At 34.7% G+C, this 14,252-nt stretch overlaps 3 protein-coding genes across 5 annotated transcripts; 1 reads left to right on the forward strand and 2 right to left on the reverse strand.

The window, feature by feature from the left end:
- Positions 1-2,258: 2,258 nt before the first annotated feature.
- LOC123197307 (probable rRNA-processing protein EBP2 homolog) lies at positions 2,259-4,001 on the reverse strand. The gene is made up of 2 exons (XM_044611543.1): positions 3,889-4,001; positions 2,259-3,352 (listed from the first exon to the last, which is right to left on the reverse strand). Exon 2 carries the CDS (start codon positions 3,335-3,337, stop codon positions 2,426-2,428), a length of 912 nt encoding a protein of 303 aa, XP_044467478.1. The 5' UTR covers positions 3,338-3,352; positions 3,889-4,001; the 3' UTR covers positions 2,259-2,425.
- A 413-nt stretch (positions 4,002-4,414) lies between these two features.
- Positions 4,415-8,332, forward strand: LOC123197899 (enolase). Its single transcript, XM_044612403.1, has 17 exons — positions 4,415-4,570; positions 4,878-4,941; positions 5,097-5,161; positions 5,339-5,386; positions 5,478-5,564; positions 5,676-5,756; positions 5,836-5,937; positions 6,018-6,098; positions 6,203-6,277; positions 6,460-6,522; positions 6,639-6,719; positions 6,848-7,042; positions 7,124-7,174; positions 7,291-7,379; positions 7,459-7,510; positions 7,797-7,853; positions 7,994-8,332. Exons 1-17 carry the CDS (start codon positions 4,505-4,507, stop codon positions 8,072-8,074), a joined length of 1,338 nt encoding a protein of 445 aa, XP_044468338.1. The 5' UTR covers positions 4,415-4,504; the 3' UTR covers positions 8,075-8,332.
- Positions 8,333-8,503: 171 nt separating this feature from the next.
- LOC123197897 (peptidyl-prolyl cis-trans isomerase FKBP53) lies at positions 8,504-13,860 on the reverse strand. Of its 3 annotated transcripts, none has more exons than XM_044612401.1 (11): positions 13,701-13,860; positions 13,404-13,477; positions 12,229-12,464; positions 11,955-12,088; positions 11,058-11,400; positions 10,601-10,729; positions 9,856-10,102; positions 9,294-9,378; positions 9,166-9,207; positions 9,023-9,071; positions 8,504-8,856 (listed from the first exon to the last, which is right to left on the reverse strand). In XM_044612401.1, exons 1-11 carry the CDS (start codon positions 13,711-13,713, stop codon positions 8,775-8,777), a joined length of 1,434 nt encoding a protein of 477 aa, XP_044468336.1. In that variant the 5' UTR covers positions 13,714-13,860; the 3' UTR covers positions 8,504-8,774. The 3 variants fall into 3 exon arrangements, with proteins under 3 accessions (XP_044468336.1, XP_044468335.1, XP_044468337.1); XM_044612400.1 differs by having other exon boundaries at positions 10,601-10,741; XM_044612402.1 differs by lacking the exon at positions 10,601-10,729.
- Between the last annotated feature and the right edge of the window lie 392 nt (positions 13,861-14,252).

The following is a 14,252-nucleotide window of genomic DNA, read 5'->3' on the forward strand; positions in this document are numbered from 1 at the left end:
AATTATTGTCATATTTACAAAACAGCTGATTTTGTAAGAGAAATATTGGGATTAATTTTGGAAGCTTCAGGTCCATATATTATCTCATATATACAAAACTTCTGGTTTTGTAATTAGTTTTCAGAATATTATAATACGTATTCTGATTATGTTTTGGACTTCAAGTCCATATTTTTCACACTTTATGCAAACTTCAGGTTGCAAAGGTGATATCATTATTAAAATAAAGACTTTGATGAAACTGGGGACTTCCGGCCCATATTTATGAAACTAGGGACTTCCGGCCCATAAACATGTATTCTCATGATTTTACAAACTTCAAGTTGTAAATCGTAAAACTCGGGACTTCGGGCCCATATATATGATTTTCTCACGATTTTACAAGCTTCAGGTTGTAAATCGGATATAAATAAAAATAAAGATTCAAATAAATAAATATGCGAATAAATAAATATTCAAATAAATGAAATACAATAAAAATAAACATTTAAATAATATCAGGACTTCCGGTCCAGATTCTTGGTTTTGTAAGCTTCAGGTTACAAATAATATTTATGACTTCAGGTCACAAATTTATAATTTCGTAAACTTCGGGTTACGAATGATATTTAGGATTTTAGATCCAGATTTATAATAGTCCAGACTTCAGGTCTAGATTTATTATATTGTAAACTTCAGGTTACAAATAATATTCAGGACTTCAGGTCCAGATTTATGATATTCCAGACTTCAGGTCTAGATTCAAGAGTTTCAGAACTTCAGGTCCAGATTTACAATTTTGCAAACTTCGGGTTGCAAATATTGTATGATTATAAATAAAAATTAAGCAGAAATATAACAGAAATTAAAAGTCAACTGGGACATCACAACTGAGATATCCATATTTATAATATTTAAGCAGCATAACGGTATAATATAAAGATATAATATACCTGAGCTGATCGTGCTGATAACGTGTTATGAATTTAATACACAAATATATAAAATTAAATGATTCAAGAAGAATGGAGAAGAAAAGAGAGAAAGAGAACCAAAGCACAATATATTTTTCGGAGAAAAGAAGCAAATGTATATCTATTGAAGTGAAGGAGGGGGGGCTATTTATAGAAATCTTTGCCGCCCCTCCAGCCAATAAAATGGTTTCTTAGTTGCTAAGTTTCTAAGGCTTTAAATGCCTTTCTATTTCTTTCTACCAAAGTCAAACAAGTGGGGTGGAAAAATCCACCATGCATAATATATATATATATATATATATATATACATATATATATATATATACATATACACATACACTAAAATAGACACTTAAAATATTGCTCACTATCATTTGGTCCCTAATTACGACAAATACTTGAGCTGGTGTCAAACAAGTTTGGTGCACCAATCAGAAAATAGAAAATTTTAATTCAAACAGTCCACACCTTTTTTTTTCCAATTGACTTTACAAGTGATAAGTTTATTAATAAAGCTCACTGTTCCAAATATGAAACTCCAAAAGAAAACGAGCAACTGTAAACAGACAAACCCACCTTCGCGTTTCGACTCTAATTTTAAAAAATTAAGCAAAATGTCGATATGGAGAAAACATGTTGAGTTAGAATATCCAATTGTTATTAATAGTAGTCTTAATCAACTTGTTTTACATCATAACTCAGTATTATATAATGATAAAAGCATTATACTCTATTGCATCGTATTGATTCACTACACCTTATAATACATATCATTTTTCATCTCTATTACATTGTATAATAAAATACGTATAATATATTATAAGATATTGATAACTATAGATAAAATAGTATGCATTAATACTAATTATTTAGCAAAATCAGTATAGATACACATTTATATGTATCATCATGTGATTAAATATTTCTTTATTTTTTATACAAAATCATCTAATCATACGATGATACACATCAAGTAAGTAACCATTTGTGTATACAAAATAAGTACACATAGTTTTATTTTTCATCAATTATTGCTCACCAAACATAAGTTGACTTTCCCTGCTGACTAAACCAGAAATTCATTTGGAATCAATGAGGGACAATTCATGCATCCCAGGGGAAATTATTTAGTACCAGATGATATGACAAAGATGACCCCATTGCTAAACAAAGAAAGACAACTGTAACTTCAAATGAAAGCAAAGTTATAAACTCACAGCAGTCCCATCAACATAACATGAGACAATTTCCATGCTTTTCTACATAGACTTCTACCATGAAATGAAAAAACAATCAAATGCTAACTTCAGACAAGCAAAATTGTGAGTAATTAGGATTAATCAATCAGAATACCATAAAACAAACTAGTTTTTACCTTAAGAACAAACACTATAAGCATCATAGCATCAAAGATTACATGGGTCAAAAGAATCAAAAACCCTCCCAACAGGCTACAATAATCAGAAAACATATCACCTCTTCCTCTTCTTATTTCCTGCAACACCACCTTTGTTAAACCCTCCGATATCATCAGTGGTGTCTGCGGTGTTCTGCTTCTTCATGCCTTTTCTCCCTCCATATCCAAACTTAGAATCTTTAAATTCTCTACCCTTCCTTTTCTTATCCATTCCTTTCTTAAACTTTCCACCACCTTGTCTTGCCTTCCCCCCAGACCGATCTCCTGGAGCCACACCTGGCCTTCTCCTATTAGACCTTTCAAATGATTTGCCATCTTCAAATGCCAAACTCAAGTCGCCATCATTGACATCACCAGCAAACCCACTTTGCTGTCTCTGCTTCCTCCATTTCTTAACAGATTCAATCTCTTCTTTCTTCTGTTTGGCTCTCTCCTTTGTCTTCTGGGCCTGAATTTCTTTAGCAAGTTTCTTGGCCTCTCTGGCCTTCTTTCTCTCCTCAGCCTCCTCAATCTCTTTCTGTTCTGCAAGAAGTCGGCGCTTCACCTTCTCCATGTGAGCATCTGTCTTAACCATTTCTGCGTAATAGTCAGATGGCCTAAGAAAAGTTAATCCCATCGACTGCAGCTTCTCAAAGGCCTGGCTTGTTCCTTCCAATGCTTGTGTGTAGAAAGATGCCTCTCTTTTTAAGTCATCATTCACATCCACCTCTTGCTCTTGATTAATATCTATGGAAAGCTTGTGTATCCATCCAGCATTTTCTGGCCAACTAATATCTTGAAGTTTTTCCTCAAGACCCTCTCTGTTGTATACAGCCTTTTTTGATGGTTCAGCCAATTTAACATCTTCATCTTCTTCTGAATCTGATTCCTGTTCTGATTCAGACACTTCCTCGTTGAGATCACTCATTTCCTCATCCTCAATCTCATCCTCATCTAATAGAGCTGGTTTTTTATTAGGCTTTCCCATTACAGAACCCTAACCCTATAAAAATGAAAAAGGAAAATACAAAATCAACATTCAGACTCAACAATCACGCAGAATACATTGCAGCATTTGTTTATCAAGATATTATAAATAGAATTAAGACATTAAACTTTCAATAAATCAAGCATATACATCAGCCAGATTGCGTTGTGTTATTGTTCAAGATTGCTATCACTAAACAAGCGTAAATTAGAACTTATCTACTTCTTCACGGAAAAACAACACAAATTAAACATTCAAAAAGAATTAACGATACTCCCACCAAGATGACGGCTATTGAGCTCAATTTTTTGTTTAATCAACTTCAAAACAGCTGAAAATCAAGAATCATCCTCCAAAAAAACCACGGCTAGGTCAACACTCCATTTGGTTTACAAGAAAGAAACTCCCTCCCACAAGCATTGAAACATGAATAATAAACAAAATCTCAAGCTTTGTAATAATTATTCTCTCTTTCAGTTCATGCACACGTTAATTTAAGATTGAAATTAATACTGTAAAATTCGAAACGAAAAAATAAGACAGAAATATACCTCTTTGTTGCAGTCTGCCAAAACCCTTACAAAAACCTAGTTCTGCTATGAGAACCTGAAGCTTCAACTACGGCGAAGGGACTTTTGAGCGAATTCAAAACGACAACGTTCCCACTAACTTATAATTTTAAAAACCTAAATTTATTTATTAGAAAAAAGACCTTTGAGCGAATCGAATGACTTTGAGAATGGGTCGGGCCGGATATCCATGGTCCAGCCTATTAAAAGGTCATCTTTAAATGGGCCCATTTGTAATGGCCCGATTCGAACCCGAAACACTGCTTCCAAGAAAATTTCTTGATATCCCGAATTTGCCCTTACATTCAAAACTGTAATTATTATGAATTTTTTGCGAAACGAGGAACCGAATGACCGCATCCGCATTTTCCTTCGCATGCGCTTCGTGATGGGGCCACGGTGGTCACAAAAAGCAATCTCGACCATCCACGTCACCCTAATTTTCTACCCCGAACGGGGTAGATTTAACCACTTCGCATGCTATGCACGTGCTTACCTCCTTAAATAAACCCCCCGGTTTCAAGAGCGCCAACTTAGCCAGTTCTAGTTATTCTCTGAGAACCAAATCAGGCATCGTTTAGACCGAACAAACAACACAATGGCCACCATCAGGATCGTCAAAGCGCGCCAGATCTTCGATAGTCGTGGAAATCCAACCGTTGAAGTATGTTTTCATTCCATTTCCATCACTTTCGCTCCTCTGATTTCATTTTTTTCCACTTCGGTTCTAAGTAAGAAGTTTAGAAACTCTTTTTCTTGATAAGTTTATTGTTATCTTTAGTCTGCGTTAGATTGGTGAGAAAATGTGATAAAGAGAATAATTTGATCGTCTGTGCTAACTTAAATGAAGCCATTACTGTGCCTATAACTTAATATTTAGGAAAATGTCAGTCCACGTGTGTTGTTGTACATTAGTGTAATGATAATGGTGAAGCTGAAAGTGATGTTTGGGCTAATGAAATTGATAACAGGTTGATGTGATTCTCTCCGATGAAACTTTTGCTAGAGCTGCTGTGCCAAGTGGTGCTTCAACTGGTAATTTTAGTTTTTTTTCTTTTTTTAAAATAATATTGCATTGAGCATGGATCAAATAACATCTTGGGTTGTTACATTTTCTCTTTTACTTTCATAAATGGATGGTGAGTACATGTATATTTAGTTGTTTACTCTTATTTTATTTATCCTAAAAGGTGTCTACGAAGCACTGGAATTGAGAGATGGGGGATCCGACTACCTTGGGAAAGGTGTTCTCAAGGTATGTGGTTTGTTTGTATGAATTGAGCTTTCTAAAAGAGGACCAAGAACAATTAAGTAAAATGTGTGATTTGAACAATTTACGCTTTAGTTTATTTGTTATTAAATCCATAATGTGTATTTCTAGGAAGAAATCTAAGAGGGTGTTCTCTGTCTTTGTGGTTTTTTTTAATCTCAGGCTGTGCAGAATGTGAACTCAGTCATCGGTCCTGCCTTGGTTGGCAAGGTAATATATGAAATTTTATATATCATTTATCCTGTAATGTTTGTGCGGTGTTAGGAAATTAATGAGAAAATGATTGTTTCTAAATACGCAGGACCCAACAGAGCAGACTCAGATTGACAATTTTATGGTGCAACAACTTGATGGTACAACCAATGAATGGGGCTGGTGCAAACAAAAAGTAAAATTTTTTTGTTATTTATTCTTTGTATTTGGCATTCAGCAGGTCCAGTTTCATTTTGATTCATTAATTGTTTATGATATGCTTTTTTTTCTTCTGTCTATGGTTTAGCTCGGAGCTAATGCTATATTGGCAGTGTCACTTGCTGTTTGTAAAGCCGGTGCTATGGTGAAGAAGATCCCTCTTTACAAGGTAAGTGATGTTGAATTATTGTCTGCTTTAATTTCTACATGTGATATATATTTACTAATATTTGTCTTTTAATTTGCAGCACATTGCAAATCTTGCTGGGAACAAGACATTGGTCTTGCCTGTCCCTGCATTCAATGTTATCAATGGGGGTTCCCATGCCGGAAATAAGCTGGCAATGCAGGTAATGTAGGTGTAAGAACTTTTTTACTATTTTAAATCTATGTCTGGGCTTGAAGTTCTTACGGTTTTCTTCTTGTGTAGGAATTTATGATTCTCCCTGTTGGAGCATCTTCTTTCAAGGAAGCAATGAAAATGGGTGTTGAAGTATATCATCATCTAAAGGTGTTCATTAATTAATTTATTTATTGTTGCAATTGTGAGTTGCTGCTTGAAGTTACATTATTTTCTTGTTCAATGTGTTAAACTGCACTTATATTTGCTTTCAGGCTGTAATCAAGAAGAAGTATGGACAAGATGCCACCAATGTTGGTGATGAAGGTGGCTTTGCTCCAAATATTCAGGTCTATAATTGTTCTTAATATTGATACTTCTGTTCTTGCTCTGATTTTCTTACACATGGAAGACTCCACTTTCTATAACTGCCTTTTTCATTTTTCATGGTTTCAAGAGCATTGTGCATGATATATATTTGGCATTGTTCTTTTGCAATAAGAGGAGATCCTGAAGAATATCTGATTTACAGGAAAACAAAGAAGGCCTTGAATTGCTGAAGACTGCCATAGCACAAGCTGGATATACTGGAAAGGTTAGTATAATATTGCATTGTTACTTATATTATATATGGTACTCCATCTTGCCTTGTTACTTAGCCTTTATTTAGTTGATGGTTGTTTATAATCTGGTCCCTGAATTTGTTGGTAGGTTGTTATTGGAATGGATGTTGCTGCATCAGAATTTTATGATGGCAAGAATAAGACCTATGACTTGAACTTCAAGGAAGAGGTGTTACATTTATTTCTTGGAAATAAATAAAATTTATCTTTCCTGTTAAACAACTAGATGTTTCTTATGTATTCTGACTGATGCAGTGTTAAACTATAAACTGAGAAAATGAACTCATTCTGCTGCAGAACAATGATGGATCGCAAAAAATATCGGGTGACAGTTTGAAGAATGTATACAAGTCATTCATATCTGACTATACAATTGTGTCCATTGAGGACCCATTCGATCAAGATGATTGGGAAACCTATGCAAAGTTGACTGGTGAAATTGGAGGGCAAGTGCAGATTGTTGGTGATGATCTCCTTGTCACAAATCCAAAGGTTAATTTTTTCATGATTTAAGCCAATAGGAAGTAAGATAATTGATAAGAGGTTTAACATCAAATTCTGTGGCTACTGCAGCGTGTGGAGAAAGCTATTAACAGTAAGGCATGCAATGCTCTTTTGTTGAAGGTAATACTAACCCCTTTTCCTTTTTATAGGTGGATCTAGTCTGGGACATAACATTGTAGCTTAATGTAAGTAGTGTTTGGCTCATAGAAATTTACTTCCAATTTATGAATCATCAGGTGAATCAAATTGGTAGTGTTACTGAAAGTATTGAGGCTGTGAAAATGTCCAAAAAGGCTGGCTGGGGTGTTATGGCAAGCCACAGAAGGTATGACATGCTCTTGTATCTGGCCATTTTAATAAGTGTTTGTAGCGACATTTTACATAGTTCTCTTTGTTTAATGTAGTGGTGAAACAGAGGATACATTTATAGCAGATCTGTCAGTTGGATTGGCAACTGTAAGTGCTCATTCCAAGTCAATGCTTCAAACTTGTTATCTTTCTGTCAGATTTAGAACCTGTTGTATGGGGCTTTTTTCATGAATTTCCGGGTTGGAAATACTTAGAATGAATTTTAGGACCTCTATGTTTACTACTTAAATGTTGATTATAAAGACCTTACCTCAAAAAAAGCTGTAATTGAAAGTGACATCAAGGTTATAGCACTTTGTGTTTCTACTACTGAGTTTAATGAGTTTCTGCTTAGAGCCAACTCTATCATGCTTACATTATTTTGTTAAAACAGGGTCAAATCAAGACTGGAGCTCCTTGCAGATCAGAACGCCTTGCTAAGTACAATCAGGTATAGGATTATCACAGCCTACTCATTCATGAATATTTATTCAGCTCTCTTTCGCAACGACCACCTACTCAAAAACATCAATCTGGTATTTCATTGGACACTTTTGGTTCAACTAAGTAATTGTGTTTCTCAAATTGCAGCTTCTCAGGATAGAAGAGGAGCTTGGGTCGGCAGCAGTTTATGCTGGTGCAAAATTCAGAGCTCCAGTTGCACCATACTAAGGCAATTTAGTCTCTCTATGCAGGTCTATATAATATCATGGAAATAATATCCTCTGTGCTATCTTGACCGCCATGGTGGTTTAATTTTGAACCTAGCTACTCCATAACTTTTTCATCGGAGTGAATTAAACTTATTTGACATTTCTGTTAAATTTTTGAGTTCTTGCTAATATTGTTGTAGCTCTGTTCTTAGATGAAACTTGAAAGACCCTAATTGGTGGCACTGGGATTTTATGCACATTTATGATTGGATTCGAATCAAGTTTATATAAACTCGAAAATAAAATGAGTCTCACTCAAGCGAATTTAAAATTTGAGCTTGAGTTTGAAAATTAAATATTTTTAAATTCGACCTACACAGCAAGCAAAAGACCAAACTTATCAAAAGCTTCTTACCTATTCCTTTCTGGGGACCGCGTTTATAGTAAAATTAAAATATTTAGCTTTATTATATCGTGGCTATTGCTGGTCAAAAATGCCTTACTGAAACATAATAAAGTACTGTGTGTTCCACAAAATTTGCGCTTACAGAATTTAATCTCACAACTCCCATTGGAACATATGATAAGGGTAAACTTTTACAATTGCCAAAAGAGAAAACCTATACTGTCTCTTAGAATACGTTCCTGTGATCATCTTGCCGGCTACTAAAACAGTTAAGAGCTTCAAAACTGAAGCAGAGGAAAAAAAAAAGGCCGGATTATTGAACATCAACCAATTCCACATCAAACACAAGCCACGAATTTGGTGGTATCTTTCCCCCAGCTCCTTTTGCCCCATAACTGCATGATATTACAGAAAATACAATTAGACTAAGGCTGTAATTGATATCAATTACTAACAAAAAATTATGGGGATGTAAGTATTATGATGCCACTGAAAATAATGAGCATCAAGGTTGGTGACTACAAAGAACATTATGAATTAGATATTATTTCAATTGCATACCCCATTGATGGCGGAATTGTTAGTCTTCGTTTGTCCCCCACGCGCATGCCTGTAATTCAATAATCAGAAAAGTGCAATTAAACACATTGAACACATATACCTATAATTCAACAATAGCAATATCTTGGGCATTCAGAGAATACCGTTGACACCAACATCCCATCCCTTAATAACTTGTCCAATGCCTGCAAGATCAAAATAAAATAATTAATATAGCGATATACAAAGTCTAAGTTTTTATTCCTTTAGACTCTTGATAAGAAGGTAGTACCTAGGCGGAATTTAAAAGGTGCTCTTCCCACATTAGAGTCAAACATTTTACCGTTCTTTAGTTTGCCAATATAGTGGACGCTGACCTGAAACCAAAGTAACTTTCAGTAACTGAAAATTTAACATCCATCCAATTATTTCCGAGTCATCCATTAAAACTGTAATAGGATTTTATAAACACCAATTTTTGTGATGTCTAGGGATACCATTATTGTTGGTGTTTTTGTCACAAACCAAAACCTACAAGTAAATGGTCTGAAACATCACATGCATAGCATATACATTTAAAACTTGCCTAAAAGCACTGTATGATAATAGCAACAGACGACAGTGTTGCTTGGCTGGTGACTTAATATGGTACTTCCATTAACTAATCATTCTTCAAACATGTTCTCACCTTGCTAAACTTGTAAGACACAATGAATAAAAGGATACGTCTACAACAGCAGAGAAGAGAAAAGCAAGCAGTAAAAAGATCATCAATTTATGTTGGCTTAAAAAGCTGTGAGGCCTTGCATAGTTGATCAAATTAAACAATCAAAAATTAAGAAGACTAATATTACTTGTTTTCCATTAGAAGCTCTTTTCCCATCTGGCTTTCCCATTGCTACCTCCTCTATAACCAGCCCATTTGGAAACGATCTCACTTGAGATGGCTTAGCCGCAGCTTGTTCTTGCACAGTTGAAACAGTCTGACCTGTTTTCCCATCCCCGTCACTCTCCTGGGCCTTCTTCTTCTTCTTTTGTTTCTTCTTTTTCTTCTTGGAGTGATCTTCATCAGGCAAATTGAATGCTTCATTGTCAAGGTCCCTGCGCATGCATAGAGCAACATGCTCAAGAAACTATACAAGTAAATTATGCTAATACTAGCATATTAACATCAGAATATTTGCCAGACAAGTCTTCATTCAACAAAATGAACACATAAATTTGTTCAGCCGGAGACATATGTGTATACCCTAAATTATTTCCAAGGTTTTATATTGTTATTATTACTCTGGAGGTTTGAATGTGTTTATAGGTGAGATCTCTCAATTCCTAGAGTGGGTAACATTTGATCGATCAGTGGAAAGTGGGTGATACAATATCTCATCTTATCAAACAGTCAACAAGAAGAATAAATATAAAATTGGGGTCAGAAATAATTCCTACGGCCAAACATAGACCTATTAACTTTTGATTCCAAAATGGCTAATCACAAGGGAATAAATAATTGGCCCTCCCTACTCAAAAGAATACACCCAAAAAGGATCTTGGCTATACTCTCATCTTAATGAAATAATAACAGTGACAGATGCAAATTCTCACTTCTGGTTCATATTGAGACTCTTCACCTCCTGCTGATTTTCACCCTCTGAGAGAACCTCAGCCTCACTACTGATAACAGCCTTTTTAATTTGTCTCTGTTCACGCTTCTCTTTTTTCTTCTTCTTTTTCCTGAAATCAAAATTAGAAGCCACTTATATAACATGAAGAATCTGATATTAGCAGGCTCCATTACTTATAATAATCTTAGCTAACATGATAAGACAACTCAATTTCTCACTGCAAGTACAAATCAACCATACATGGTCACATAAAAAATCTCTAAACCTAATAGCACACCGACTTTACAAAAGAACAAGAAAAAGATCAGGCCTTTGTTTGAAGAAGGCAGGTAAAGGAGGGGACCCTCTTTTTCAAATGTGATATGAAAGAAATGGCACCTCCAAAGAATAAAAAAGGAACTATTGCGTAATTACTATTAATAGATTAATTAACTCACTTCTCTGTTTGATCATCGTGGTCCACACTTTTAACCTTTCTTTTTTTTCCAGTACCCTCATCACTGCTGTCTTTGGCTTTCTTCTTCTCAGATTTTTCACTTGATTTCTTACCCATCTCATCAACCACTTCCACTTGGGAATCTTGAGAAGTTCCTTTGCTTTTACCGGAACTATTAATGGGAAAGCCATCTTCATCTTCACTTTCCAAGACTGAGATACCAGTACTATTCTTGACAACAATTTGTTGCTCAGAGTTACTTGATTGATCCTTTTTCTTTAGTCGTTTTGATCGATCATTCCCATTCGTTGGTTTCTCATCATCCACTATCTCCTCAATCACAACTACATTACAAAGTACATAAAACATCAAGAGGCAAACATCTTAAGTGTCATCAAACCTTATAATGATGGGTTGGAACATGAACAAATGGAGCAAATATACTGCACAAGTGAGAAAGAACCAATGCAGACCAATTGAGACCTATTTCACTTTTATGTCACCAGTAAATCTATAATAGCCTGTAAGTGCTCATATTCTTAATCTAGAAATTTTGACTGAGTGACCATGAGCATTTTCTAACTAACCATTTTACAGCAAAAATTTATTGGATTGTTCTGAATTTAACAGTTTCCACATATCCAGAATGCATTTTAGTCTATTTGGTAAATAAAAACGATGATCAAGTTAACCCAAAGCTTCTTTTGTTGAGTTTCTTAAATTCAGTACAGTTTCCTGACTTTCCTCTTTTCAACAACCCTTTAATGGAAGGTCTAAATTTGGAGGTCAATTCTAAATTTGGAGGTCAATTTTAAACTATTTGGAAATAAAAGTTTGGAAGGGCATAAAGATCTTAAAGTTAAATTTTCGAGAGAGAAAATTTTCAATTACAAATTACCTCCACTATTACGGACAGGTGAAGGTGGGAATAAGTCGTCATCATCATCAATGTCATCCTCATACTCGTCTCCAGTATCAAATTCAGACGACTCGTCTGTATCAGTCTCTATGATATCCTCCCCATAAGAATCACTTCATTTAAGTAAAGGAAAATCGATATTACCACAAAATGACTCCAATACGTTTGAATAATATATTTGGCACACAATTAAAACAAAATAAAATATCAATAGCAAAGTAATCAACACAAAGGAACTAATCAAAATGGATACGAATCATATTCATCTCGAAGGTGATCTCCATCATCAGCCACAAAGTAGCCAGAAAGATGGATGCTTCGTGGACCAATGACAGAGAAGGTTACCAAATCATCCTCATTGAATTCAAGATTCAAGGAGCAAGATTCATTCTGATTTGGCAATAAGGAACACAAGAAAATTGGGTTCTTATCTCCAACAGAGCACTGAAGTATGGCCTTCTCTGTTGACGAACCAAGGCCTAAAGTCGCCTGAAACATCACATAAAAACATAATAAACTTAAGGATTACAAAACTTTCAACAGATCAATGAAAGTACATTGACAAACAAAGAAACACAAATTTTCAGAAATCAATTAAAAAAATCTACTCCTTCAATATATACTGATGCACCAAGACAAGTCATAACCATCAAAACAAGTAAGTCTAAAACCAGTTGCATACAGCTCATTTGTGCCTCTCTATAATTCAAGTCCAACTAGAACATGTAGCTCAATGTCACTATCAAAAGTATGCTTCCTCTAGACTCTAATTACATTTTCCTGTCAATAAACAGACTGTAGGATTGCAGCAAGCTTTAGCCAGATGCAAAAAAGGCATTACAGGGCCCATTAGGGTGCATGCAAACTTCAGAATTTATACAATATCAAGTTAAAAGACAACTTAAGAAAATGCTCAGAGTTGTTCCAAAATCACATTATTGCCTAAAATTGCAAGTCAAGCATTGTCAACAAAAATGAAAATTGAAAACATAATATTCAATTTAAAACGTACTACAAAATAAATAGTAAAATCAGAATGACATGCAACAAAATCAGTTGTATAACAGTATTGATGAAATGCCATGCCACACATAATATCAAGCCACGTATCAACAAAAGACATATAAAGTTTCATGGATTTTGGAAAAAGAAAATCTAAAAGAAATGCAAAATCATCTATGACATTCAATGAACTTAATACATATAGCCACTAAGCCTCAGTCCTAAACACAGACATCCTTCTATACTATTTCACCCTACTTTATCTAGAGTCTATCCATTGAGATAAATTGAATGAGCCAGTGTAATATATATCCAAACAAACATGATCAACAGCAAAGTCATCACAAAAAGGAAAGCTGAAAATGCAAATTTAAAAAAAAAATGGAATTTTAAAATAGATTAATGTCTGTTAGAACAGGTGCATACCTGAGTCACATGCAGAGTTCCTTGCACATTGTCAGAATGATAAGGATGAGGCTTTCCTGGTTTCACTTCGATTCCTGATATAAAATGAAATCAACAAAAACACATAAATAAACGAGAAATTTAACCATTAACGAACAAATTCGAAACTCAATACCCTTAATGAAATGATCATCATTTTCTTGTTTCTTTCTCACGGTTTCCCGTCAACCCAAACACATTTAACAAAACAAATTCAATAAAAAAAATACATGTGGAATGAAAATTAAAGTGGTCTTGGGAGATTATGAGAGAACTGACCCCAGAAACCCATTTTCTCCGTTGACACTTGGTTCAGAGAATTGTGTTAATTTATGCGCTTTTTCTAAAGCCCTAGAAGACACCGGACTGTAAACTTCTAAAACCCTAACTCACAGAAGGTTTTATATACGTTGCCCATATGACCTTACACATGGAAATTAATAAATGGCCAAAAGACTTCGTTCCGCCCCAGGATTAATTCATTCTCAACCTTGTAGTAGCTACGTTTTAAAAATTTAAATACACACCTGTCAAATGTTAAAATTAATAAAATTTGTTAAATTTAAGGGTATAATGGTTATTTAACTAATATTATTAAAAAAAATAATTTTTCATCTCATTTCCATGCTTAGTTTAAAAAACTAACGTTTTTTTCCAAACCTAAGTTTAAATGTTGCATTCCCCCCCTATTAGGGTTAACTCAAAAAGCATCCCATTTTCTAATTAGAATAGAAGCTCCGGCCACCTTCTTTGAGACCGACTACCTTTCTTCGGTGCTCTCTATCACTTCTGATGATAGAAATGGTCATCAAACTGATCGAATCTCATAAG

Source organism: Mangifera indica, chromosome 15, assembly GCF_011075055.1.
Source record: "Mangifera indica cultivar Alphonso chromosome 15, CATAS_Mindica_2.1, whole genome shotgun sequence".
Taxonomy (NCBI): Eukaryota; Viridiplantae; Streptophyta; class Magnoliopsida; order Sapindales; family Anacardiaceae; genus Mangifera; species Mangifera indica.

What these genes read in the sequence shown, in the direction of transcription:
- LOC123197307 (XM_044611543.1), bottom strand. Translation starts at nt 3,337, where the DNA reads ATGGGAAAGCCTAATAAAAAACCAGCTCTATTAGATGAGGATGAGATT.
- LOC123197899 (XM_044612403.1), top strand. Translation starts at nt 4,505, where the DNA reads ATGGCCACCATCAGGATCGTCAAAGCGCGCCAGATCTTCGATAGTCGT. An exon ending in GCTTTGCTCCAAATATTCAG is followed by an intron (nt 6,278 to 6,459) that starts GTCTATAATTGT and finishes TCTGATTTACAG; the next exon opens with GAAAACAAAGAAGGCCTTGA. An exon ending in AAGCTGGATATACTGGAAAG is followed by an intron (nt 6,523 to 6,638) that starts GTTAGTATAATA and finishes ATTTGTTGGTAG; the next exon opens with GTTGTTATTGGAATGGATGT.
- LOC123197897 (XM_044612400.1), bottom strand. An exon ending in ACCTGTCCGTAATAGTGGAG is followed by an intron (nt 11,401 to 11,954) that starts GTAATTTGTAAT and finishes TTTGTAATGTAG; the next exon opens with TTGTGATTGAGGAGATAGTG. An exon ending in GAGCTTCTAATGGAAAACAA is followed by an intron (nt 9,379 to 9,855) that starts GTAATATTAGTC and finishes CTTTGGTTTCAG; the next exon opens with GTCAGCGTCCACTATATTGG.